Source organism: Nicotiana sylvestris, chromosome 7 (assembly GCF_000393655.2).
Source record: "Nicotiana sylvestris chromosome 7, ASM39365v2, whole genome shotgun sequence".
NCBI lineage: Eukaryota > Viridiplantae > Streptophyta > Magnoliopsida > Solanales > Solanaceae > Nicotiana > Nicotiana sylvestris.
In genome coordinates, this window is record NC_091063.1 from 104,929,541 (window position 1) to 104,957,164 (window position 27,624).

General features: G+C 39.8%; 1 protein-coding gene across 1 annotated transcript in view; it reads left to right on the forward strand.

Annotated features, from left to right (window-relative positions):
* Positions 1–21,656, forward strand: part of LOC138873566 (uncharacterized) — a 30,361-nt gene extending 8,705 nt beyond the window's left edge. Inside the window, exons 2-9 of the mRNA XM_070152039.1 lie at positions 17,545–17,689; positions 18,202–18,375; positions 18,467–18,556; positions 19,483–19,615; positions 20,259–20,363; positions 20,457–20,581; positions 20,976–21,146; positions 21,267–21,656. Of these exons, the coding sequence (XP_070008140.1) occupies positions 17,545–17,689; positions 18,202–18,375; positions 18,467–18,556; positions 19,483–19,615; positions 20,259–20,363; positions 20,457–20,581; positions 20,976–21,146; positions 21,267–21,656 (1,333 nt within the window). The remainder of the gene's footprint in view (positions 1–17,544; positions 17,690–18,201; positions 18,376–18,466; positions 18,557–19,482; positions 19,616–20,258; positions 20,364–20,456; positions 20,582–20,975; positions 21,147–21,266) is intronic.
* Positions 21,657–27,624: the final 5,968 nt, after the last annotated feature.

Consider the following 27,624-nt stretch of genomic DNA (forward strand, 5'->3'; position numbering starts at 1 on the left):
TTTATTGTAACAAATCACAGATTGCTAGCGTTTGAACATAAAAAGGAGTGTATTGTAAAATTTGCTTTACGTAAGATTCACTTCGGATAGCCTAGGAAAGTTAGGCGCCATATATGGATTTCCTGGTTGTATCGATCCAACCAGTTGTTATGGCATCTAAAATCTCATTTCCCTATTTGAGACTCTCGTAGGTTCATTTGATGTTTTATAACTTGCAAGGACGGGAGTTGTAACGATCTGACCGATTATTTTGAGCTTTAGCATTTCGTTTAGTAGTTTTGAAACCTTGAGCAACTTCATATGATGTATTATGACTTGCTTATATGGTTGATTTTGATGTTCGCACAGTTCCGAATTTATTTGATAGAATGATTCTCAATTTGAAAGCTTCAAGTTGGAAGAGTTGATCAAGGTTTGATTCTTGAGTAAATGACCCCAAAATTGATACTTGATTTTTTCAATAGGTCCGTATGATGATTTTGGACTTGGGTATAATTTCGAATTTGAATTTGGTTGTTCCTTGAAGGTTTTAGCTCAATTTGTAGAAAGTTGGCAATTTGAAAAATTGGATGGTTAATAAGTTTGTTAGGAAATTGACTTTGAGTCTATCGGGGTCAGATTGTTGGTACGGGAATTTAAAAAGGTCCATTTTATCCTTTAGGATTTGTGCACTTGGATTCTGTATTGGTTAGGCTTGAATCAGATTTTTAGTTTGAAATCGAAAGTTGATGAACTTAAGAGATTGATCTTGGTCGATGATTCATGGATTTGATGTAATTTGGGGTGTTTTTCACATTTTGATAAGTTTGGATAATGTTTTGGATTTGTTGTCATGATATCTTTGGATCCCAAGGGGCTCAGGTGAGTTATGAGGTAGTTTCAAATCATTTTGAACCACTTTTAGATGGCTGATGTGCTAGTGTTCTGATGTCCTTCACGTTCGCAGTCAAAGGGATGCATTCACACTGAGTAATTTGGTCACTGGGGGTTTAGTGCATTGCCCTCACGACTATAAAGTCGTTTTCGCGAATATTGTTTTGGATTCCATGTAATTTGTTGATCGTGTTCGCGATGCAGAATTCACGTTTGCAAAGCCTTGTTTATCAGGCAAGTTTTTGGCTATCGCGTCTGCATGGGGAGCGCCGCATTCGCGAAGGCCCGGTCAGTGTGAAAAATTTCGCATTCGCATAGGAGTCTTCACGTTCGCGAAGCACAGCTGGAGTTGGGGGCATATTGACCTTCACGATTGTAAGTACTACCGCGATCACGTAGGGTACAACTAGTCACCACATATAAGTTGTTATTTTTGGGACTTTGAGATCATTTTATCATATTTTGAGTTTGGGAGCTCGAATTGAGGCAATTTTCACCCACTTGGATTGGGTAAGTGTTCTTGACTCGAGTTCGATTTTCACCCACTTGGATTGGATTGGTATATTTCTGGTTGATTCTTATGTGGAATTCGATATGATGTGTTTGGATCATAAATGTGCAAGGTTTGACCATGCAAGTAAATCCATTATACTATATCATGCACACTATATGTTTTCTTTATTGTATTCTAACCTACTATTTGATGCCTCTATTGTATACTTTGGATTTGTTAGACGAGATAGAACTATCTATATTGATTTGATATCTCTTGCTATATCTTTGGCGATATTGTATCTCACTTCATAGTCTTGCTATGTATATCTATGAACTGTACAACTTTATTTGATTAGTACATATCACATGACTTGAACCTTGTCACTACTTCACCGAGGTTAGTCTTGATACTTACTGAGTACATATTAACACGTACTTATACTATACTTCTGCATATTTTTGCAGATTTGGATGTTAGCAGTAGTGGACCTCAGGAGAGTGCCTAGCAGCTGACAGAGGAGACTCGAGGTAGTGCAGCATGAGCACTCGCAGACCCTTGGAATCGTCTTCTTCCTAATTTCATACTTTTATTTACCTTTCAGAAAGTGTTTATATTATTGAGAGATTCCATTCTATAGTATTTTAGAGCTGATGACTCCGTATTACTAGATTTTGGGGGATTTGTTGCTATAGTATTTATGTATTTACTGTTGTTGAAAGACTTGTTCCACTTACTTATTCTATCTCATTTATAATATATTAGTTTGATCTATATTTGTATGTTAGCTTACCTAGCAATGGAATTTAGGTGCCCTCACGATCATAGGTGGGATTTTGGATCGTGACACATTTGTACTACCATGCATACTATCGGGATATGCTGGATAAGTGACTCATGAAGCCGATCATACACAACTAGGTGATTTTAAGAATTAATTTATAAATGCAACTAATTAAACTGTCTAATTTAAATGTTTATTTGCGCCATATTTCTTATCTAAAACTGTATACTAAGGTGGAGTGTCAATTGTGCCCTCTCCTGAATATCGTTGATGGTGAACGAACTAAAACCATCACTTTTGTAATACTTTATCAAAGATCTAAGAGAAGCCTTGTGACCCAAGAGAAATGGACGTAGGTACCACACCGGCACTGAACCAATATAAAAATTGTTGCGCCTTCTTTACTTTTCTATCGGTTTATTTCATTCTCACTGAAATTGTTTACTGTGCAAAACTAGTCTACTAAACTCACACTTAGCCGACCAAGATTTTAAATTTGCTACCATTCACATCCTCTTGTACTTTCACAAAGTATGCAAATGAATATCTCTATACTAACTGAACTAGACATGTACATATGCACCATATACGTGCATTGAGAACATGTATAACAACATGCGTATTACTCATAATATAGCACTAACACTGTCAAAAACATAGAGCACAATGGTGGTGGTCATGTGTTTGCTTGTTCTCTCATATGTATGTCTCGCCAAAAAAACATATGGCTAACAGCTTCTTAGCACGCTTATCTTAGGGAAAACACCTTTAAATGTCAAGTCTCCCCTTACCTAAATGCTAATATAGACTTACAACTTCTATTCCTCATTTCTATGCTCAATTCTCATCAAACATCTCCAATCCATGCTAAAGAATACTTAACGGGTTTAAATATTTTATTCGAATCATCACTAAACATAAACATTTCTCAAACTAAAATTCAACACAAGAGTTAATCTTTGGGCAATGGAGTCAAATCCTCGGATACAATACATTTTAAGATTACCTAAAATTCAGTGAATCCAAATATATAATTAGTTGAGTCCTAAAATTCCACCAATCCATGATTTTCTAACTTTGGAGTTTATGACTCTTGTCTACGGTTGCATTTTTAATCTGTAAAAATCATTATTTAATAATGTATATAAGTCAAATAAATGATGAAAATCATTACCTTAGTCCAAATGATTGAATCTCTGCTCAACAGATCCAATCACGTAGCCCTAGCTTTTTAGAAGTTGCGATAGCGGACCTGGGCAAGCACCTAGTAGGTCGCAATCATAATTAGAGTTCATCTGTATTCTGCATGCACTAGATTTTTGTGTTTGTTCAAAAACATGCTTGCACCCCTCGGATCTCTATCAAAATCATACTTACATGTCATAAATAGTTATATCAACTTAGAAATACATTTAAAACACAATTTAAAGCATGTTTGACTCAAAAGATATTAAAACCTTTTTGAACAAATCAATCAAAGATGAAGGGGTAAATCTTAGTCAAACATAATTAATTCCAGATCAAAAAGTTAACAACAATGATTGCATATGGGATGAAAGAGATATGATTGATCTTATTAAGATTCGACATTGTCTTTCTCATCGATCGATGAGGGAGCAGATTTACATATTTTCTTCGAGGTCATTTCCTCTTTTTCTAGAATACAAGAAGGGAGCTATTTTGTCTTCCTTTTTAGAAATCGGAGAAGCTCCCCAGTTGAGAGCTTTCCCTGGCTATATATAGTCAGGGCATCCTTACCCTTTGCTTGGCTCGACATCTCCTTGCCACTAATGTGTCTTGATCGTGCTTTCAGACGCTGCTTTTACTAACTCGTCGGCCGTCAGGAAGTAGACATGGAGTGCACTATATTATATTATCTGTCGCTGCCAGGTTACTTAGACGGAATGTCGGTCAGCACGGTCGTGACAATCAGATTTTGACTAATACAAAGCACAAATACTCAAAATAAGGGATCGGTATGTAATACGTTATGATTCTTTGCTACCAAAAATAGTTTAATTTCTAACATATTTCTGTGAACAATGACGAAAACCTCCTTATTTCAAGTCATGCAAATTGTTAGACGGAAGCCATTTTTCCTTGTATAGCGGGAAAAGTTGGGTCCATCAGTTAATGGCCCGTTTGGCCATAAGAGATTTTTTACTTTTTTTCGAATTTTTTTTATTTTTTTCGAAATTGTCAAAGAAATTTTTAAATTTCATTTGAAGTTGCATTTTGGAAAGTTTAAAAACTCCAAGAAGTTATTTTATTAAAATTCACTTTAAATCACTCATAAAAAATTCAAAAACAGCTCCCAATTATTTTCATGTCCAAACACACCTCTAAATTTCAAATACCTTTTTAACTTAAACTTTTGTTTTTCATTTTTTCCAAAATTACAATTCTTATGTACAAACGCCCACTAAAAGTCAGTATAGGACCGTTTATTAATCATTTTTTAGGACCATCTATCAGAAGTGGGCATCTATTACAGTCTAGAAAGAAAATTCTTATTTTTTCCTTTTAATCACCCGATAAATTGTCTAAAACTTTAATTTTGGTGGGATTTCACTCTTTAAAAGGTACTTTAGAGAGCCAAAACAAAAGGAAAAAAAATCATATTCTTGCTACAATATTGCTTCTATAGAGAATGCAAACGCAAATATGCTTTTCGTTTCCAACACAACATGCATGCATTATTCGAACATTCTTGTGTTAACCAAATATTATTCCTTAAGTTAATTTCAGCAAACGAAACTCCTGACCAATAGGACGAGGGAAAAATTATCATTTCTCAAACGACTGTTGAATTGCTTGTGTTTGTTTATTAATTGTTGTTATTTAACTATTAAATTTTCATGGTAAGAAAGGACAATATCATGGAAGCAACATTTAAAATTGTTGTTAGATTTACCCGACGTATAGCGGGAGCTTAGTGCACCTGTACTTTTTTTTGTTAAATTTATTTGAAGCTGTAAAAATTAATCTCCATTAGTATTAGCTAGTTTGACTTGAGCGAAGTACACCATTTGAAAAGTTAAAAAGAAAGTAATTCAACTTGGAAGTGCCAGCAGTCCCTAGCTAGGAAGAAAAGGCTCTCCTGATTTTACCCAACTTGTTTCCCTTAGCTTACTAACTTACATTAGAGTACGGTCATACTTGCACACAACTTGTGTAGATTTTCATGTCACTTGCAAGAGGCGGTATAGATTATGCAAGGTTGGCTTTGCATAGAGTTTTATGGCAAACTTGGCCTCTCCACAAACCAAGAGCAATTTTCCCCAAAATTGGCGGATTAGTTATGCTACAATAGGTAAACAAGATTGAATTCTTTGTCCTTAGGTTTTAAACCAAAATTTCCCTTCTTTCCCCACCCTCAATAAATGTTCCAATGACATTTACTGAACAAACATTTCTTGAATTAAGCCAATCTTCCACTTGTAATTGTGATTAAGTATTTTCCTATTCCACTACTCCGATCCACTGATGTTTTAATATATCGTGTGAAAATAGAGGTTAACATTATTTAGGTTAAACAATTTTTTTTAAACGATGTGTTTTCTTATAATATTCTCTGTGAAATAATTATTTACTCACTCATTCAAATTAATGAACTTTATTTCAAATAGATCATATATTCGTTTGTGTATCATTGGCTAACGTAGTATTTAGTTAAATCAGTGAATAGAGTATTAACTTATACACATAAATTTAAATCATCAATTATTATAAGGCATATAGTCATTTTCACAATTTAATGATGGAATTTGACAATCCATTGGAATAGTTGTTGCACAAGATTAAATATAATTATTTTAATTATGTGAATGGTTTAATGCCGATTTCTTGTGATAGAATAGTTTGTATGTATTGAATGGACTATGTAGAAATAAATATTTTATATTGACTTAATAAAAGAATTCTCTACTCCGTTATATATATATATATACATAATCTTAATTTTGATATAATTATTATTAGTAATATATATTATTTATTATTTTAATTTATTAAAAAGTAAGATTCTTTTGTGGGTCAATAAGCCTGGTAAATTCGACAATAATAGTATATATTGGCGAAGTAATAATTAGTTGATGAAATCTATTGTCTTAGTGTAAAGACCGGACCGCTCATTTTGTGTATTCGAGCCCATTTTTCCTTTTGAAGCTTCATGTATGTGTATTTGATTATATTTTGGTATTGGCTAATGTGATTGGATAGGGTTCCGGGGGCCTTGGGTGAGTGTCAAATGGGTTTCAGACCTTTTTTCCTTGTTTTGGACTGATGATTTGCTGATGTCTAGTTTTCTTCATCACGATCACGGCAAGGTAGTCGCATTCGCAGAGAGCATTTTGTGGTCAAGCGAGGTTTGTTCTTCATATTTGCGTAGGAGAGGTAGCGTTTGCGGAGCTTGAGAATCAGTGGCCTTAGCATTCCAGTAGAATTGGTCACGCTCGCGTAGAGGAAGGGCGGTTGGGCGGATGGCATGTGTTTATTCTTCGCGCTCGTGTAGGCCCAACAGGTTTGAGCATCGTGTTCCAGAGGGAGGGCTCGCGTTCGCGTAGAAGGGTCAGCAGCTAAGCGTGGGTTTTGTCTTCGCGATCGCGACATAGGTCCCGTGAATGCGATATGTATGCCCATGCAGATCATTTAAGTACTCTATTTCTAGGTTTTGGTTATTTTATCATATTTTGAGATATAAAGCTCGGATTTGGGTGATTTCGCAATGGATTTTCACGATTTAGTCTGGGTTAAGTATTTTTTACCTGGATTTATTTATTATTCATGATTCCAAACTTGATTTTAATGTTTGATTGGTGAATCTAAGTGAAGAATTTTGGGATTTTAGAATAAACTTTTCTAAAGTAAAAATTGATGATTTGAGGGTCGATTTGAGTTCAAATTTGGATGAAACACATATATTTGGATGTCACGACCTAAAATCCCACCTTAAGGATCCTGATGGCACCTATTACCTAGGACTATGTAAGCCTAACACATACTGGGTTATTAACAGATTTAAACTATTCAAATATTAAATAAAAACCAGTAATGACATACATCGCTAACAACGATCAATAGCTATACATTTCCCCAAACTTATAATACAGAGTCATAACCTCTTCTAAGAGCAACTAAGAATATCAAATACATCACTATTTGGAAAAGAATCAAACAATAATAAAGTAAATATCCAGAAGGTAACTCCAAGGCCTGCAAACATAATGACATGTATACTTTCAAATCTCCTTAGCAAATATGCAGCAGCTAGCTAATGACCAGCATACTCAGATGTTTCTAGAACTGCAGAAAAATATATAGAAGTGTAGTATGAGTACACCACAATCGGTACCCATTAAGTATCAGGACTAACCTAGGTGGATTAGTGACAAGGTACAAGTCAAGACACCTACTAGACATAATAACCTGTGCAAAGTAATTATATAAAGTTACAACAGAACGAATATCAACAGAAAGCTAAACATGGGAAGAATCATATACACATGGCACCTCGTACCCACATTATCAATCACAACCGCACGGACAACTCACATGCCACTATCACAATCCTCCCGGAATGGTCACATGCTCACTATCATAATTTGCCCGGTATCGTCACATGCAAATATCACAATCCGCCTAGAATAAATACATGCTCAATATCCCAATATGCAGGGCATGATCATAGGCTTAGTATCCCAATATTCCTGGCATGATCACAAGCTAACAATCCAACTATATCACAGAGAAAGCAGATATATAAGAATACATGTGCATGAGCAAAGAATATCAAGTTTAATACTCCTTAACTTATAAATGATATATTAAAGTGTATGCATGTGCAAGTGTACTATCACAACCCAAGTCAGCAAGTATTATCAGAGACATCGAGTAGCACAGTTGAAAAAACATCGCAAGTCACGTAATATGCATGACACACACAAGGAACATCACACCATTACATGAATATCATCAATAATATTCCCCCAGGCCACCACAAATCACTCAGACATAGCCTCCCCTGTCTCGTTTGCATACGCAACAATTATATAAATGCCCGCATCATCTCGCCACATGCGCATCAATAATTATCCCACCGTATCTCACCACATGCGTAAGCCCAACATATGTATATAGCTTGCATTGTCTCGCCAATTGTGTATATCAATAATAACAATAGCACGATAGAATCTTGTGCAAACACCCTAAAAATCCTCTCAACAAGCCCACATATGACATAAAACACAACAACACAACATAACCAGCCATACCACTTGTGCCCATGTTCCACAATATTTCCATAACAATAATACTAATACCATAATAATACATAGTCTACGGTTCAACAACAATGAGTACAAAAACAACAACAATAACACAAGAGCGCGGAAAGTAAATCAACACAAGAATTACAATAATACAATGAAACAGAAGAATAAACTCAACATCGAAAGAGGTAACATGTAATAACAAATAAGAGTAACTAAACAATGAAAGAGGTAACATATAATGACAAATTTTATTAAAGAATATAAGAGTAAACTCGAAAAAATTTTTTATATAACATGATATGACGACTTCATTTAAATGCATATAAGAAGCCTAAGAGTACCGGTCAATTTTTACATATAAGGCCATGTAGACACGTGTCACCTTATGTACACGTCTTCCACGTAATTCAAATAGTGAAGTTAAGCCAAATCCTACGGGGTAGTTCCCCCCCCCCCAAAGTTAGAAAAGATACTTACCTCAAAAGCCCTCAATCAATACTCTAAAAATTCTTTTTCTCTAAAATTCTCCTATGCTCAGCTAAAATCTAACCAAAATCCACTTAATAATATCCAATAATTCAAAAGAAACCAATTCTAAATAATAAAGTTAAGATCTTTACACAATTCTCCAAAAGTCAACAAAAGTCAATCCCGGGCTCGCCAGTGAAATACTGAGTCCAAGGGTAGATCTCGTCTTCCCATAGCCCTACGAGTCTATATATGTGTTTTATTTCCAAATCTGAGTCAAATCCGACTCTTAAATCTCATATTTTTATTTTTCAAAACATACACAAAAATCCCTAATTTTTTCCTTCAAATCTCATGATTTAGATGTTAAATCTCATATATAATCATGTAATATAATTGAAAACTGATCAAAATCACTTACCCGATAGTTGTATGTGAAAATCCCTCCTCAAAATTACCTCCTACCGAGTCTAGAATTCCAATATATAATAAAATGAAGCTAAGTTCCGCGTTTCAACCCTTTTGTTTAGCTGCGGAAGTTGCAAATGCAACCTTGGGTTCGCAATACAAACCCTCGCAATTTGAAGAACAAGGATTGTAAAAGCGAACCCGGACAAACCACTCAGATGTCGCAATTGCAACAAAGGCTTCGCAATTGCGATGACAGCCTACTTCACAAAAGCAGCACATTGGTCGCAAATGTGACTAGACCCAAGACTATACTGGCTTCGCAAATACGATAAGGGCATCACATTTGTGACATCTGAACCTCCCTTTCCCCATTCACAATTACGATGCTAGTGCTTATAATTGCGATAACTGGAGCACTAGCATATTAACAACCTGGAATAAGTTCAATCCAATTCGAAACTGCCAATTTTCAGCAAAACAATCCAAATCAACCTAGGGAACTTCGAATTAAATTCTAGGCACAACAAGTCTAAAATCACATTATGCGCCTATTGGAGCAATCAAAACACCGTTCGGAGATTGTTTTCACAAAGGTCAAACCTCGATCAATATTTTCAACTTAAGCTTCTAAAATGAGAATAATTCTTCTAAATAAATCCCGAATCACACAAAAATCGAAATCGACCATGCACGCAAGTTATAATACATAATATGAAATCACTCAAGACCTCAAACTACTAAACAGAATGCTAAAGCTCAAAATAACAGGTCTGGTCATTACATTAGACTCGAATAATAACGGGTGTTCGAAATTTGTGAGTTTTGTTGGGGTTCCAGGATACGAGCCCGCGGTTTACTTCGCTTAAATGAAGGAAGATCTTAGATTTATCGTTGGGGCTTGTTTTCTCTGGCTTTTATTGATATTATTAAGTTATCTTGGATAGATTCGAGCTACTTGAAGGTTGTATCTTGCCTAACTTTGTGTGGGAGAGATTACTCATAATGATTTGGCTTAAATTGAATTTATTATGCTTTGTGAAATGATGTGTACATGAGGGGACAAGTGCGTACACTAGCGTATGTGTGGTATGTGTTCTGATTAGACCTTAGTCTATTAATAGGCCTTGAATTGGGGTTGTTTGCTATATGAATATGCTTTATTATTTATTCCCCGCACCTTTATACTATTTTCATGTTATTCTACATCTTGTTTTTGAGCCATGGGCTAATCTTGTCGTGGCTTTGTGATATTGCTATTTTTGTGATATTGTAGAACATGTGGGCTTGTTGTGCGGGTTGATATTGTTGTGTGGAGTATAAGGGTGGCAAGATGCGCATGCGACGACATAAGGGTGGTGTTTATTTATGCGCATGCGGCGAGATAAGGGGGATTATGATAGTGTAGCTATATAAGGGAAAATATTTCATTGTGAAGCTCACACGGCCATCATAAGGTGGCTTGTTGATGATGTTATGTCATATTTCAGGGTAAGTTTTGATGTTATTCATGTGTTGGAATGGGTTGATGTTTTGAACTTATCCTTGTTTTCCTTAAATGACTTCACTTTATTTTTATGAGTTGTTGGTCGATTTCTCCCCGTTATCACATGCCCCACTCTTGGTTGATTTTTCTTCTATTATGTTTCTATTGTCAGTGTTATATTGATATCTTACGCAAGTTTATTGACTCGTGTGTGTCTTGACTTGAACCTTGTCACTACTCCACCGAGGTTAGTCTTGATACGTATTGGGTACCGGCTGTGGTTTACTCATACTATGCTTCTGCACATTCTCTGTATAGATCTAGGTACCTCAAAGCGTGCTGGTCATTAGAGAGTGGTACTGAGTTGTTGGAGACTTTAAGATATATCTGTTGTTCTGCTCGCAGGCCTCATAGTCACCCTCTTTAGTTGCTATATTACTATTTATGTATTCCAAATAGTGATTTAACATTTGTGATTCATTGTGTATTTCTTGTATAGTATATGACTCAGTATTATCGGGTTTTGGGATTTTTACATTGTATTTACTTTATGGTTATGTTATGGCATTTTTCAGCTTTTATTTAATATTTAAGTTTTTATATTATATTTGATCTTATCATGTGATAGGCTTACCCAATCTTAGGAACTATGTGCCATTATGACCCTTATGGTGGAGCTTTGGTTCGTGACAAGTTGGTATTAGAGCTCTAGGTTCATATGTTCTACGAGTCATAAACATGTTTAGTAAAGTGTTGTTGATCATTATAGAGATGTCTGTACTTATCTTTTGGAGGCTACATAACTATTAGGAAATTTCACATTTTCATTCTTTATCACGCATATTTATTGATTTTGAAAATTGAGCCTTTGTCTTTCTATTCTCTTGCAGATGGTAAGGACACGAGCTTCAGTTACTGACTATGCTTCCCCCAGTACCAGTGTTGCTAGAGGCCGAGGCTGATGCAGAGGCAGAGGCAGAGGCAGAGCACATGTTACAGTGAGGAGCCATCCTGGGGTCGTGACTAAGGAGCCACAAGTAGCACTGGTTAGGGAGCAGGCACCCGACGCGCACTTTCTTAGCATGTTTGGTACCTTGGCTCAGGCAGGGTTGATTCTGATTGCACCAAATACTTCTCAGGATTGGGAAGGAGCTCAGACTCCCGCCGCCCATATTACAGAGCAGCGGGGTCATGTCGATCAAGCTCCGGGTGTTATACTGGTGCAGCTTGTAATTGCGGTTTAGCCCAAGGTATGACTAGTTGCGTCAGAGGAGAAGCAAAAGATGTTAGAGAGGTTCCAGAAGTATCACCCTCCACATTTCAGTGGCAGAGCTTCTGAGGATGCACAAGGTTTCCTAGAGGAGTGTCACCATATTTTACGCACTATAGGCATAGTGGAGTTGAGCAACCTTTCTGCTTTCCAGATGAGGGTGCTGACATATAAATGGTCGCAGACTTATGGGGAGAGTAGGACAGCTGGTGCAATGCTACTTACTTTTTCCCAATGCACTAATCTCTTCTTGAATGAGTTCATTCCACAGGCCCTCAGTGATGCATTCCGCACCGAGTTTGAGTAGTTGCGCTTGAGGACTATGACTGTATCTGAGTATGTTATGAGGTTTACTAAGTTATCTCGTCATGCCCGTGCTTTGGTTTTCCACTGTTAGAGAGAGGGTCTGCAGATTTATTAAGGGACTCGATTATAGCATTAGATTTGGGATGGCACGGGAGTTGGAGACCGAGACTCCATTCCATCAGATTATGGAGATCGCTAGTAGGTTGGAGAGTATCTGTGTCCATGAGAGAAGGGATAGGGGGGCTAAGAAGACTCGAGCCTTTGGATGGTTTAGTGGTTCTTGTTCTATGGTTTTAACTTATCATGGAAGAGGATTTGTCAATCAACCAGTTTAGTCCACACTTTAAGTTTCTCGTAGTACTTCAACTAGTCAAGGACCCCAGGGTACTCATATTGGACAACCATCTTTTAGTGCACCTTAAGCACGGGGTTCCTGTGGCGGTTATTCTAGCCGCCCTAGTTAGATTGAGTACCAGCAGTCACGCCCGCATACAAGTTGTTTCGAGTGTTGTTATACTAGGCACATGATCAGGGATTGTCCCATACTTCGAAGGTGTGGACCTTCGCAGGGTACTCAGGCTATGGTTTATGCTCCGGTTGCTATGCCACCGGCACATCCAGCTAGGGGTGGGGGACAAACGGGTATAAGACATCCTAAAAGGGGAGGCCAGACCTGTTTATTATGCTTTCCCTAGTAGGATTGAGGTAGTTGCATCAGATGCCATCATTGCAGGTATTGTTCTAGTCTGTCATAGAGATGCATCGATTTTATTTGACTTGGGTTCCACTTATTCATATGTATTATCCTATTTTACTTCATAATTGGGTATGTCCCGTGATTCTTTGGGTACTCATGTTTATGTTTCTACACCCCTTGGGGATTCTATTACGGTGGACCTTGTTTATCGTTCTTTTATGGTCACTATTGGGGGCTATGAGGCTAGGGTTGACCTTCCGTTAGTTAATATGGTGGATTTTGATGTGTTTTTTGGCAGGGAATTGTCTTCACCATATTACACTATTATTGATTGTCACGCTAAGACCGTGACATTGGCTATGTCGGGGTTGCTGAGGTTGGATTGGAGAGGTTTATTGGCCCATGTTCCTAGTAGGGTAATGTCTTTTCTAAAGGCTCAGTTGATGGTTGAGAAGGGGTGTTTTACAATGTAAGTCTTTCTGACACTCTTACTATTAAGTCAGATCCAGTAATGAGAGGGTTTCCAGATGTGTTACCAACAAACCTACTAGGCATGCCACACGATAGGGATATTGATTTTGGTATTGACTTAGGGCCGAGCACTCATCCCATATCTATTCCACAATATCGCATGCCACTAATGGAATTGAAGGAATTAAAGGAACAACTTCAGGAGTTGCTCGATAAGGGTTTCATTAGGCCGAGTGTTTCACCTTTTGGGTTCTCCAATTCTATTCTTTAAAGAAGAAAGACGGTTCTATGTGGATGTGTATTGATTATGTTATGACCCGATCGGTCATTTTTATCTTTAGCGTTCCATTTGGTGGTTTGAGACTTTGATAGCTTCATATGATGTATTATGACTTGTGTATACAATCGATTTTAGTTTTTGAGTGGTTCGAGATTGATTTTGAAGAATGATTCTCGATTTGGAAGCTTTAAGTTGGAAGAGTTGACCAAGGCTTGACTTTTTGATAAACAGACTCAAAATCGAGCATCTATGATTCCGATAGATTTGTATAATGATTTTAGACTTCTACGTATGTTCGAATTCGGTTTGGGAGGTTCCAAAAAGAATTCGACACTATTTTGTCAAAAATTGGAAATTTAAAGAACTTAAGAGTTCATAAGTTTGACCAACAGTTGACTTAGATATTATTGGACTACAATTGGTGTTATGAGACTTAAGATAGGTCTATATAGTTGAATTGAACTTGCGTGTAAAATTTGGAAGTAATCTAAAGTGTGAATGTGTGATTCAAACACTCTTTTGAAGGAATGAAGATTTAAAAATTCAAGAGAGATTATATTCGCTTTGAGCCTCGATTCTTTGTTGTGATATTAACGTGGGTGGTTGAGCCTTTATATAAGTTAGGATAATGTATTTTTACTTGTTGGTATGATTAGATGGGGTCCTGAGGGGCTCGGGTGTATTTTAGATCATTGGTTGAGAGATTAGTTTAGTTAATGATTTGGAATTTGACCATAGTCAATATCGGGTAAGGCGACATGTTTTCGGTATTTTGAGCGAGCGAGCAGATTTGTAGCGTGTTTTATGATTCAAATGCATATATGATTTGTGTCCTAGAAGTTGCGAATGGGTTTTGGGTGTTAAATAAAGTTTTTTCTGTTGTTGATTTTTCTGGTGTAAATAATTACGAAAATACTATTTATGTCCCTGAAATTTTCAAACTTCCTTTAAAACTTCCAAACATCATATCTCCTTTATTTAAGGCCAAATTGGGTGATTCATAAGCCAATATACTGAGTGTAATCTTGCAAGGGATATGTTGGGCTTATTAAATCAGAGTTTTGGGTCATCTAGAATCTGATTCGAGCTAGAACAACTGCTGCATTTTTTGACTTTTTGGAATTTAGTCACTTTTTCTCACAAGGTTTTGGAGCTCGTATTTGGGTAATTTTCACAATTTGAATTAGGGTAAGTATTTTTTACTCGGATTTGTTTATATTTCATGATTTCAACCTTACATTTAGCTATTGTTTGATCAATTAAATTGAAGAAATTGGGGATTTTAGTAAAAATATTTCTAAAACATAAATTGATGATTTGAGGTTCGATTTGAGGTCGGTTTGGATGAAACACACATATTTGGACTTGAATTAGAATGAGTTTTCGAAATTTGTATGTTTTGTCAGGTTCCAGGGAGCGGGCACGGGGTTGACTTTTTAATTTTATTTAAAGATCGGAACTTTATTATTCGGAATCATCTTCAATGGCATTTATTTATGATATTATGAGAGCTTGATTTGCATGGGAAGGGATTCTTAGAGTATTGATTTAGCTTACTTGAGGTAATATCTCGCCTAACTTTGTGTGGGGAATTTTTTCTTACGAACTGATCTTATTGCATTGTTTGTATTACGTGGAAAGATGTGTACATGGGCGTATTTGTGGTAATTTACTTGATTAGACCTTAGTCTATTAATATGCCTTAAATTGGAACTTGTTTGTTGCTTGAAGCACTCTTATTGTTGTGTATTCCCCCTACCCTTATATTATTGTTATGGTTATTGTACACATTGTTGTTGAGCCACGGGCTATATCTTGTTATGATATTGGTATTGTTGTTGTGGTGATGTTGAGGCATATGTGCGCGTGTGGTGCGGTTGACTATTGTGTTATGATGAGAGGCGCATGCAGCAGCATAAGGGTGGTGCGTATATTGATGCGCATGCAACGTGGTAAGAGGGGCTTATGCGCGTGGTGAAAGTAAGGGGAAATACTTCATTGTGATGCACACGCGGCGAGATAAGGGTCTTATGCGCGTGAAGCTATTTCGGGAAAATGTTTAAAAAAAAAATGTTAAGCTCACACAGAGTCATAAGGAGGATTTGTGATTTGATATTTGGCACATCAGAGTGACTCTTATTGTTATTTAATGCCATGATATGGGTTTGGACTAGCCTAATAGACTTTGTAAGCTCTAATCACGTGCCATGGGAACCTTACATCGATCCACCGTAGCCACTGATTTACACTGCCTCGAGGCCGATCGTTGCTTACGCTACCTCATAGTCGATCACTGAGAACCCTTGAGGTCGATCAGTGGGAACCCTCGGGGTCGGAGCCCCGAGCTGAGCTTCGAGCCTTCTAGAGGCAGTCTCTACGAGGCGCCTTGATGATCGTAAAATCGAACCACTGATTATTACCATATACAGATAGTCCCCGCATTTTCTAGAATAAAATGATAAGAAACATCTTTGAACTCCGACTCCTTAGGCACTATCATCATGACATCATCCTATCAGAGCATTACATGTCATAACTGAAAAAGCCGCGCAAGGGTCATTGTCAACACAAATATCGAGAAGTCCACAAACCGCTATTGGTTCGTCCTTTTTGCTGCCCATATGGCTTCTATAAATACCTCAAACGTTTAATGATTCACACTTTTACAACATCTTCAAACTTTCAGAGCTAAGGCCATCCCTTTTCACATTCTTCCTTCTTCCGTTCTTGGTTCCTTACTTATTCTCTCAAAAAGGCCTTTCCACTACCATGGCTAAAACCTCTAAAACAGTGCCTCGAAAAGAGGATGCTGCCTCTTCATCTCTAACATCTAAGGGCAAACCCAAAGTGCCACCCACCGTTGAACAGTGTACCCCTACCGATTTCGACACTATGAATAATTTTCTATATAGAGACCTTCATCTACATCGGCCTGATTCGAACACGTGTACCGGTATATCGGCGTCGTGACCAATATACAAAAAGTGAGGGACGACTGTCGATGGAAGAAGACAATGCTGGTTGAGATTCCTAGTTCTAACGAAAGCATAACAGATCGTAAGGTTGGCTTTCTACATGTATATACATACCCATTCACTTTGGGCCCCGTCGATTCTTTAGATCCTTCTTCTCTGACGATAGATCCAGTTATTCCTGACTTCTACCATAAGTATAAAGTGATGCTTGGCCAAATTTATCCATATTTCTACAGGATAGTCTATATGCTCCGATATTTCTCTAGCAAGGTCGTGGGTATGACTTTCACCCTTGACCGCTTGATTAGACTATATAGCCCTTGTCTCTATCGAGGTCTGATCAAGCTTCACTCTCGATCCACGAAGCCATTTTTCTCGAGCATTGATGAGAACAAGGATCAAGGGTGTATGAGCAGGTTTATCCGAGTGAGGACCTCGGACATCATCACGGCCGAAAGGATACCATTCCTGGAAGAGTGGAATATGGAGCGTAAGTACCTCTCCCTCGAACATGCTTTACTGTCTTCTTACCTTCTTTTCAAAAAATGATCTCCCCTTCGTTTACGCAGCTATCGTTTGGTATCCCGAAGCAGTCCGGAATTTGTCGGGATGGATTAGGCAATTGGATGCTTTGTTCCCTTATCTCGAGTGTTCTTGGCCCGACTTGGCTAAAACGCGGTGGCCGACCAAGAATCACGGTAAGCATTTTTATTTTTTCCTATACCATGTTTCAATTATCTCTTTCACGTGGACAAGAAAAGGAAGAAAAAGGCGGCTGCTGAATCTCCTATGTCAAAGAAGCCCAAATCACGCAGGCCTCAAGCTGCTGCCAAGGTCTTGGCTTCAGCTTCTAGAGAAAGTACCAATACTGGGGATGAAGATGACGATGATGATGAATACCATTTGGTACAAAGGGAGAGGTCGGGCACGGATGCCCCGCAGATAGCTAGGCCAAGGGCCGCTGAATCAGAACGGTCAATTCGGTTCGAGCTCATGTTTTGGAGACCCTCAAGGAGGGTATGGATATAGTCCCCGAGTTCCCAACTGGATGTGGTACAATACCTATCGGGGAACCCGTTACTGATGACTCCGAAGGGCTCGGTCCTGGAGCTTTTCGGGGACACAATTCGCCCTTAGAAGATATCGATATCCAGGGTGGCCTTAATTCGAGTCCTCGATTCTCACCCAGGGAATTCAAGGAAGCGCAGGACCCAAGTTTCACCAATGTGTGGGGCCCCCACGATGGAGGAGATGTGCTTGAGAATTTCTTTGATGATGTCGGTGAGGACATTGATCTCGACGCTCCCAATGCTATCGAGGAAGCGGAGAAGCTCTAACAACAAGTGATACCTTTTTACGTATAGTTTTCACGTTTCAAGTATTTTCCTCATTTTTCTGACTCTTCTGTTTTGTTGTAGGCTAATAAAATGTATGATCACGACTTCTCTAGGCTCCAAGACGAGCTTTCATGCCATGGAAAGGCGCTCGAGAAGCTTACCTCGGGACTAAAGGAGTCGGAGGCCTACTCTGCCCGAAAGGAGGAGGAATTAAGCGGGCTTCGGGCGAATTTGGAGGGAGTGCTCCGAGAAAAGGTTGGCCTTGCTGAGTAGGTAACTTGGTATTCATAAACTCGTTCATCATCCTCACAATTTGATGCTTACCGATTTATCTTTTCCTTTGTAGATCGAGCAGAAGGATGCTCTTGCGGGGCGACTTCGGGAAGAAGTTGCTGCTACGAATGCGGAGATCCTCGAGCTGAGGAGGCAAAATAAGGTTGTGACCTCATAATTGACATCGACCCAAGGTCTTCTTCGAAATGCTCGGGAAGAGGCTACTGCACTATCCGCGACCAAGTCCGAGGCCGAAGAGAATGCCGGTACATACTTGAAAGATGCCACTACTGCGAATAAACTAGCCAGAGAGATAGCATAGAAGGTCGAGAAGAAGTTGGCTCGGACAGTCGCTTACGCTCGTGCAAAGGCAAGGAGGTAGACCCTAGAGGAAGCCAGAGCTAAAGGTGCCGATCTCTCGGCTGACATCGAGGAGGCCCGAGATTTGGAGGAAGAATTGGCATTCTCTTCCACTTCAGATGAAGACCCTGGAGATGGTTCAAAGAGCAGTAGTGGTGAAGAATAGACCTATGTCGTCTTTATTTCTCTTTTTTCTTTTTGTGTATGTATTTCCTGGAAAAAAGGTCTTGTATAGATGCCCCCTATAAACATATTTTTGGCAATGTAAGAAAATGTTTCTGCTTTCAGTCTTCAATTCTTTATTTTTGAGCAATCACGCAGAGTTTAGCCTTTAAATTTTGATGTCGACTCTTAGGAGTCCATATTTGGGGGAAATCGGGACCCTCAAGATCGGGCACCATCTCGATATTAGGTCGATAGCCTTTTGGAGTCGATGCTTATAATAGCATAAATACTCGAGGCCTTAACATCTCACGAGCGTTGTGTGATAGCATCATTTATGTGACACGACCGTGAAGCGACCGGGGTGGTCCCACCGGTACATTTCCCAAAAAAGTGGCACTGACATGGTCAGAATTAATTGGTCTTCAGGACAGGCTAACAGTCGTTGGTTTCCTCTATATATGCATTTGCTTATTTCCTAACTGAGGATTCCGCTACTCCTAGTAACTATCTCCCTTAGAGAACTATTATTCTTTTTGCTATTTCTCTTATCATTTCAACTCAAAGCTTTCGCCCAAGTCTTCATCCTCCTCTTCCTATGTTACCGTAGCCATGGCTACTACATCAAAATCCATTCATGAAGGAGAGGAGAGCTCTGCCTCTGTTTCTCGCTCAGTCGGTAGTACACCATCGGTGTCTGGTGAGCTGACCTCGAGGTGCTTTGTCTCGAGGAGAGACTTTTCACTGGAGAGACCTCCCAGTGTTCAAGGCCATTAGGAGCATACTTCGAGGTTAATCTCCTCAATTAGGGAGGAACATCTTGAGATGGTTAGGAAGGACTGAGGATGGGGATAAGAAGTGGTACTGCAGGTACCTTCCCTAGAGGAGAGCGTTATGGCTCATGTCGAGTGGTTTTTGAACGTATATATGTATCTCTTTACTTTGGGACCTCTCAACAAGGTTGTGCTTGAATTTTGTAGAAGATACCAGGTTACTTTGGCACAGATACACCCGTCATTCTAGAGGATAGTGCTGATGATAAGATATTTTGTTGATAAGGCCGGACTCGAGTTCCCCTCAGCCATCTTATTAGCGGTATCGAGTCCTGATTGCTCTGCGGCACCGATCCACCCGATGCTTTATTACCGGCAATGAAGAATATGTGGACCGTGGGTGGATGATCCGTTTCGTCCGAGTGCAGACTGGCAATATTATCCCTGCAGAGTTTCTTCCATTTCCTGAGAAATGGAACCTTACACGTAACTGTTATACGTATGTTCTTATTGCTTCTGTCCATGGTGGAGGTGGACCTTATAAATATGCTTTCCTTTTCTCTTTTGCAGCGGTCCAGCGAATGCTACACGAGGTTTCTGACCTGGCTGATTGGTCTCGAAAACTGGCAGCTTGCTCGACTTACGACGAGCATAAGTGGCTAGATCTGGCCAATGGTAGATGGGAGGCAAAATATCACGATACGTGGCATATGGTTTGCTTTATTTGAAAGGTAATTTCTTTTATGCATGCTAACTCTGTCACCGCAGGTATTAGAGATTTTTCTGAGATGAGGCCGTGCCCCCTTGGGGAGCAGGAAGAATCGTTGGCCTTGGGGTCGAGGATTGATAACAAATGGAAGGATCCCTCGAAGGACGAGGGTGCTTGTAGCGAGGTAGGCCCTGCTCAGAGGATTAAAGGAATTATATCTGCTGGGCCCCCGACATCCGAGGTTTCTCTCTTTGGAGAGGTGGTTCCTACCTTGCCGCTGTCTTTATTTCCCATCAAAGGTACTTCGGGGGATACATGTGCTCATCCGTAGTCCTCACCCCCCATCGAAGTTTCTTCGAGGGATGTTTGAGATCAGGGACTACCTAAATCAAGCGGGGTCTCGAGCGATCATATCCCCATCGAGATCGATTCAACTGGGGCTGCTAAGGCCGGGCCGGTGGATGCTCGCTCAACCTTTGAGAAGGCTTAGCGTCTTTGTTCAGTGGTGTGTTTGGGTTGACTTCATAGATCTTTTGATGTTGTCATTTTTGTTTTCTCATTGAGCTTCTTTTTCATAGGCCATTGATAAGCTCAAGTCCGAGTTGCTTTACTGTGAAGCTCGGTTGAGGAAAGCCTTAGATGGGGGAAAATCCCTCAGGCTTCTTTGTGACAAAAGGGGGAAAGAATTGAGGCACCTTTGGTATGAGGCAAATCAAAGCCTGAACTATGAAAGCCACCTCGAGAAACGGGTAACCTTCCCTCCAAAGTAATGCATGTTTCTTCTTCTTTCCCCAGAGATTAGCATTTTGATACTTTAGTTGCAAAGCAAGGTGGAAGATCTAAAATGTCTTTGGGGTGAGGTTGGCTAGGCCAAGCATGAGTGTGATGAGCTAAGGGCTCAGATGGATGTCCATATTGCGGCCAAGGAGGATGCTTTGGCCAAGGCTTCTGCCCTCGAAGTGCAGCTCCGAAATGCTCGTGCAAACAGCTCGGTCCGGACAAGCCTGATTGCGAGGCTCGAGTTTGAACTTCTAAAGATGAAAGCCGAGGTTGTAGAAGCTCGGACTGAAGCCGAAGAGATCCGAAACAAGGCTGATAAGAAAGTGGCCATCTTTTTGCAAGACGATACCGACGCTCGAGCTGAGCTAAGAGGGGCTCTTGATCGGGAGAGTAGGACCAAGGAGTATGTTAGGTGTAAATCTCGGAGGGAAACCCTCGAGGAGATCCATGCCAGGGGCTTCGGCTCTCGGAAGAGATAAAGCAGGCAAAGGTAGACGAATATAACACTAAGTTCCTTATGTCCGATGTCGAAGATAGCGAGAAAGAAGCCGAAAGGCCATAGTCCCTGAGAGGGACGTAGATTAGGCTTTTCTTTTCTGATTTCGTGTATAGTGCCTTTAAAGAGCATTGTAAATGGAGCTTTGTGTCATGCCCCAACCTCGGGAGGCGCGACCAGTGCTCAATCGAGTGAACCCAACTAAGCAAGCCTTATCAAACACTTTCCACCCAACTCAATGCGATTAAGGAAACCATGCTATCATTTATTTAGTTAATAGGAGAGATTGTACATTCAACATTGTTAGTTCACTTTATATCACCACCTTAAGCCGTAGTTATGTTCCGAGAGTCCAAACAGTTACAATTTAGAGAAACAAGAGTTTGAATTACCACATAGTTTATAGACCCGTCCAACACACGTACATAACCCACACAAACGTCTACGGAGTCTCTAAGGATACAAAAGACAAGTATGACAATGTCGGCATCAAGGCCCCGACTATACCTCAAAAGTGGAAATCTACAACAAAAGATGTTCAACATAACCCCTTGAAGGAAAAAGGGGCTCACCAGGACTATGAGAGGAGGATACTCTGCTACATGCGATCGGCACTGTCCTCTATGGAGGCATCTATATTCATTTAAAAATTTAGCGCCCCCGGCAAAAGGGACGTTAGTACCATGGAATAGTACTAGTTTGTATAACTAAACACCATCTTATAATAAAGAACTATCATACAGAATTCAAGGAAATCACAAGAGATAATCAAAGCTTTAATCGAACACCATATCATCAAATAAAGAATCACACAACTTTCACCTGATTTCCATAACTTTAGTTTGGGGCATTTCATATGTTCATCATTTTTCACAATACCACCGCTGTCTTGAGCGGAGTCCCATCAGCACATTACAACCATGTGTGCAGTATGGTGTCCGATCACGGCCCGATCGGCTAGGCCGCTTTACCTAGGCATTGTTCCTTTCTCATTAATCATCTCATTTATATCTTTATTTCATATATATCATATCAATTCATTGGCACTTTGGGCCACAGTTATCGCATCATTTCCACTTTCAATGTCAAACTTGCAATTTATGATCATAGGCACATACAAAAGCAATTCAAGTTGCAAGCATAGGTAAGATTTCACATAATTAGCATGACCATCTCAGTTTTAATCTTGGCTTATAGCCTAAGCATTTAAACACATGATTCGTATCCTTCGAACATCTCTAAATATAAAGAATAGTACACCACACACATTGAGGCACACCCTTCATGTATATATATATATATATATATAATTGCAAACCAATTCATGTGAAATAATAATCAAAATATCAACGAATCTAGTCTTACCACATTTGCGTAAACGCCAACGGAGCTCAATTTCTAATAAAAAGGGATTTTAGCCATGCATACCTCAATAAAGCTTTCCTTAATTTCGTACAACATTCCAGGTCTCTTAGTAACTTCAATCTATTTTATGAAATTCACAAATCGAATCAAGAATTAGAGATATGACTATGATTCTAGCTCATTCAAGCAAATTATCAAGCACTAAGTGTGCACTGTGATTTTAGGACCCGTTTGTGAGAGATTTCTAACATTTTATACCCCAATTGCTATCCTTTCTAGTTCATAATCTCTCAAGACCCTATTATCTTTTATGGATGCAAGAAATCCATTCTTATACCCATAAACCCCCAAGCTAATTACTCATTCTAGTGTGAATTTCGCAACCAAAGGTTACAGCTCAACTTCTTACCTCTTGGGGTGAAGGTCTAGCAACTTTACTTGATAATCGTCAAGGGCATAGGCAAAGATTCAGCGGGGAATTGTTGGAGATCACCCTCTCTCTCTAGAACATCCTTTCTCATTCTATTTGTTGTGAAATAGCCTAAAATAGTTCTAATGAGGTGTTTTTAATGGGATGGGGTCGGGTTTTAAAAGTTCGAAAATAGGAGCCCCGACGAAATATGCGATTGCATAATAGACATGCGGCTCGCAAAATAAACCGCAAAAATAGTCCCAAAGCCTGAACAAACTGTCTGGGTATGCGACAGAAATGCGGTCCACATACCTGTTGTGCGGTTGCATAATGCACCGAAGAACTGCTTTTTCACAAAAATTCCAAGGGAATTATGCGATGACTATGTGGCCTACATATTGATTATGCGATCGCATAATTGGCCTCATAGTTGGCCTCCAATTATCCATCAAACTGTCTGACTATGCGGCGACTACGCGGTCCGCATATCTATTATGCGACCGCATAATGGACCGCATAAATGCACTTTTATGGAAAATATAACTTCTTAACTTTTTAATGCACAGATCAATCCAAAGGGCCCGAACCACAGCGAGCAACTCGCCGCGAAGAATTGTTTTATGAATTTCTAACACATGATCCTAACATGGCACCACGAGATTCGGGTTTTTGAGTACAAATTTCATGGGGCCTTACACTTTGTATTTTTTCACATATACCTATAAAAGGAAACCTTGCGGTTTCATTTTTCATGAACTTCCCTTTGCTTTGATGTTTTCGGTCATTAGCCAGATGAACTGGTCTCCGAGTTAAAAGAACCCTTAGGTTTAAAGTACGGTTGTAGGGCTCGTTGGGCTGACCCGTAGGTTCTTACGTGTTTGGTTGGTACGACCTTTTAGTATAAGCCAGCGTTTATGCTCTTATGCTTTTGTTCTTATTCATATTTAGTTAACTGTTTCGGGTTTAGTCTCCGAGTCAGGTTTCGACTCGAGCTCATTAACCCTTATATTTTTGAATTTAAAGCTGGCCCTTAGGCTCTTATGTATCAGGTCAGTACGACCTCTCATATGGGCTGGCGGCAGTGGCTCTTACGCATTAGGTCAGTACGACCTTTTATATGGGCTGGCGGTAGTGGCTCTTACGCAAGGGGTCGGTACAACCTTTTATATTCTTTATTTTTCCCTTGTTAAGGGCTTTTTTGAAATTCCTTTTGCCTGACTCTTCAATAGTTTGATAAAAACTTCAATTGTGAGTCATTATGCGGCGATGAACGAGCACCCCAAGAGGTTTTGCTCAATGGCTGAGTGTTTTGAAGCCTATGGTCGAAGTTCTTCTGCCTATGCCGAGGGTAGCCTGTTTAACCGGTTCTTTTCGATGTTTTTACAAAGAAATTGAAGGCCTGTGATTATATAGTGACAGTCGGGCGTCCCTGAGTTGCATTAATTTGGTTGGTACAACCTTGCGACCGTAGTCATTGCGTTGGCCGGAGCCTTTCAGTCCCGAAGTGAAGTAGTTTCGGCGTCTATATCAAGGGTATGCCTTTTTAGGGGTCTTACAAGTTCGAATATATAGCCATAACTTTAAGGTCGGGATAACGCCTTTTTGTAAGGTCTTATAATTTTTACATGCCTTTTAGGCCATATAGTTTTGGTTACTTGGTACAAGTATGGTTCATGCCTTGCTTGAGGTCTTAAAGTTTTTGGTGTTGTCTTATAAAGGTCTTACGGGGTCGAGGTTGCCCATATGGGGTCTTATGGCCTCGGGAGTCCCCGGGACATTGAAAGTTTTGTTGGCCTTAGAGACATTTTTGTATACTTGACGTTGCCTCTTTTAAGGCTTACAGGTTTGAAACTTCCGACTCAGGGATCATACGGTTTCGAGTTTTTGATGCTAGTCCCCGAGTATTTGGGGGCGTTCTTGGCTTCTGGGGTCGTTTTTGTAAAAAATAGCGAACTCCTTTGAAATGCTTTGATGGAGGGGAAAGTATTCTTTGATTTACTTGGTACAAGTATACACGTTTTGCTGTCAAGGGTACGATTATTCTATATGGACACGGTTAATTCGACTGTTTGGCCCGGTACATCGTTTTCCTATCGAGACACTTTTTAGCACATCTTGGCTTCTCCGAGAAGGTGACATTCCATGGGGCTTCCCCGAGTATTCGAGGTTGATTGAATAGAAGCCTTGAATACTTTTTGAGCCTTCCTTAGGTAGCATTTGGATGTTGCCTCGTTAAAAATCTTGCCGTTAAACCCTTTTCGGGATAAAAACCCGGTCGAAGGAAAAGTGTGCAACGTATGCCTTGAAACCTTAAGGTCTTCAAGTTGAATAGCGCTTCGACTATCCTGGTTGGACACCTGCATGAAGGTTAGTGTAAGATGTAAACAAAAAAGGGGAATGGCCATACCTTAGTGGCAAGGATGCTTTGAGCCTCGATATGCTCCCATCACTCTCTTAGGGGATGCTGTACGGTCCTTTGCTTTGTTTGGTCTAGTGTAGCCAAGAATATAGCTTGTTATTGCTATTTTACTGTTTGCTTATCCTTTGGCTCCCTCGACGATGGAGGTATTGGCAGTGATGCCACATCGTGCACCACAAATATCTCTTTTGCTGCATGTTGTTCCCCGTAGATGGTTTTTATTCCGTCCTTTGTCGAAAATTTCATCATTTGATGGAGGGTGGATGGTACTTCTCTTATACAGTGAATCCATGGTCTCCCAAGCAATGCGTTGTACCTCATGTCTCCTTCAGTGACATGGAATTTTCATTTTGGATAGTGCCGGCCACGTTGACCGGGAGGGTGATTTCCCCTTTTGTTTTTTCGTTCGCCATGTTGAACCCGTTGAGAACTCAAGAGGCGGGCACGATTTGGTCAAGCAGTCCGAGCTGCTCCACCACCCTTGACTTGATAATATTTGCCGAGTTACCTGGGTCCACAAGTACATATTTAATTTGAAATGTATTTACAAGAAAAGGGATTACCAATGCATCGTCATGAGGCTGAGACAAGGTCTTGATATCTTCATTGCCGAAGGTGAGAGCATCCTCGGGTATATAACCTCGAGTTCGGTTTTCCCTGGTGATGGATATCTTTGTTCTCATGATGATGGGTTCTCATGGATCATCGATGCCTCTTAAGATCATGTGGATGAAATGTTGTGGCTTATCTGTTTCATCCTTCTTGGTCGCCTGTCTTTCCCGAAACAGATTTTTGGCTCAATTTCTAAGGAATTCTTGGCAGTGACCATTGTTAAGTAATCGGTCTACTTCTTCTCGCAGTTGTAGGTAGTCCTCGGTCCTCTGACCGTGTGTGCCGTGAAATTCACACACTAAGTTATGGTTTCTTTTTGAGAGATCTGATTGTACATGCTTTGGCCACCTGATGCCTCTGATTTTACTAATGGTGAACACAATATCTAAAATATTGATGTTGAAGTTGTATTTCGACAAGCGGGGTGCCTCCAACGGCACTGTGTGCCTATCAAGCCCAATCTGTTAAAGAGTCCCCGAGGATTCTGGCCTTGATCTATCCTTCAATCATTGTGGGGTATGTTGCGCCTCGGGGAGTATCTTCTATCTTCAGTGTATGGTTGGTATCTTTCTTTGTTTGGCTTTGGTTCCTTTGCCGGAAGCCTGCTAGGATATACCAAGCCCGAGGGGGCTCTTAGTTGGTTGTCTTCAACACTGATCTTTGATTGGTATCAGTTGTGGACGTTTGACCAAGTTACGACAATATTCAACTAAGTTCTACTTCATCTGCTTCGAAGCTACCGAGCTTTGCTCGGTCAAACCTTGAGTGATGGCCTGCACTTCCCAATCGTCGAAGACTGGTGGCAGTTCCATTTGAAAGCGAGATACGAACTCGCGTAGCATCTCGTTCTCCTTTTGCCTGATTTTGAAGACGTCAGATTTCCTTGTAACTGCCTTGATGACGCTAGCATGTACCTTTATGAAGGAATCTACTAGCATAGCAAAATGAATCTATCGAGATTGGCTAGGTTGTGATACCACATCATCGCCCCTTTCGAAAGCGTCTCTCCAAACTTTTTTAGTTGGACAAATTCGATCTTGTTGTCCTTTAGGTCATTGCTCTTCACTGCACAAGTGTATGCAGTGACGTGCTCGTTAGGGTCCGAGGTTCCATTGTATTTCGGAAGGTCGGGCATTCTAAACT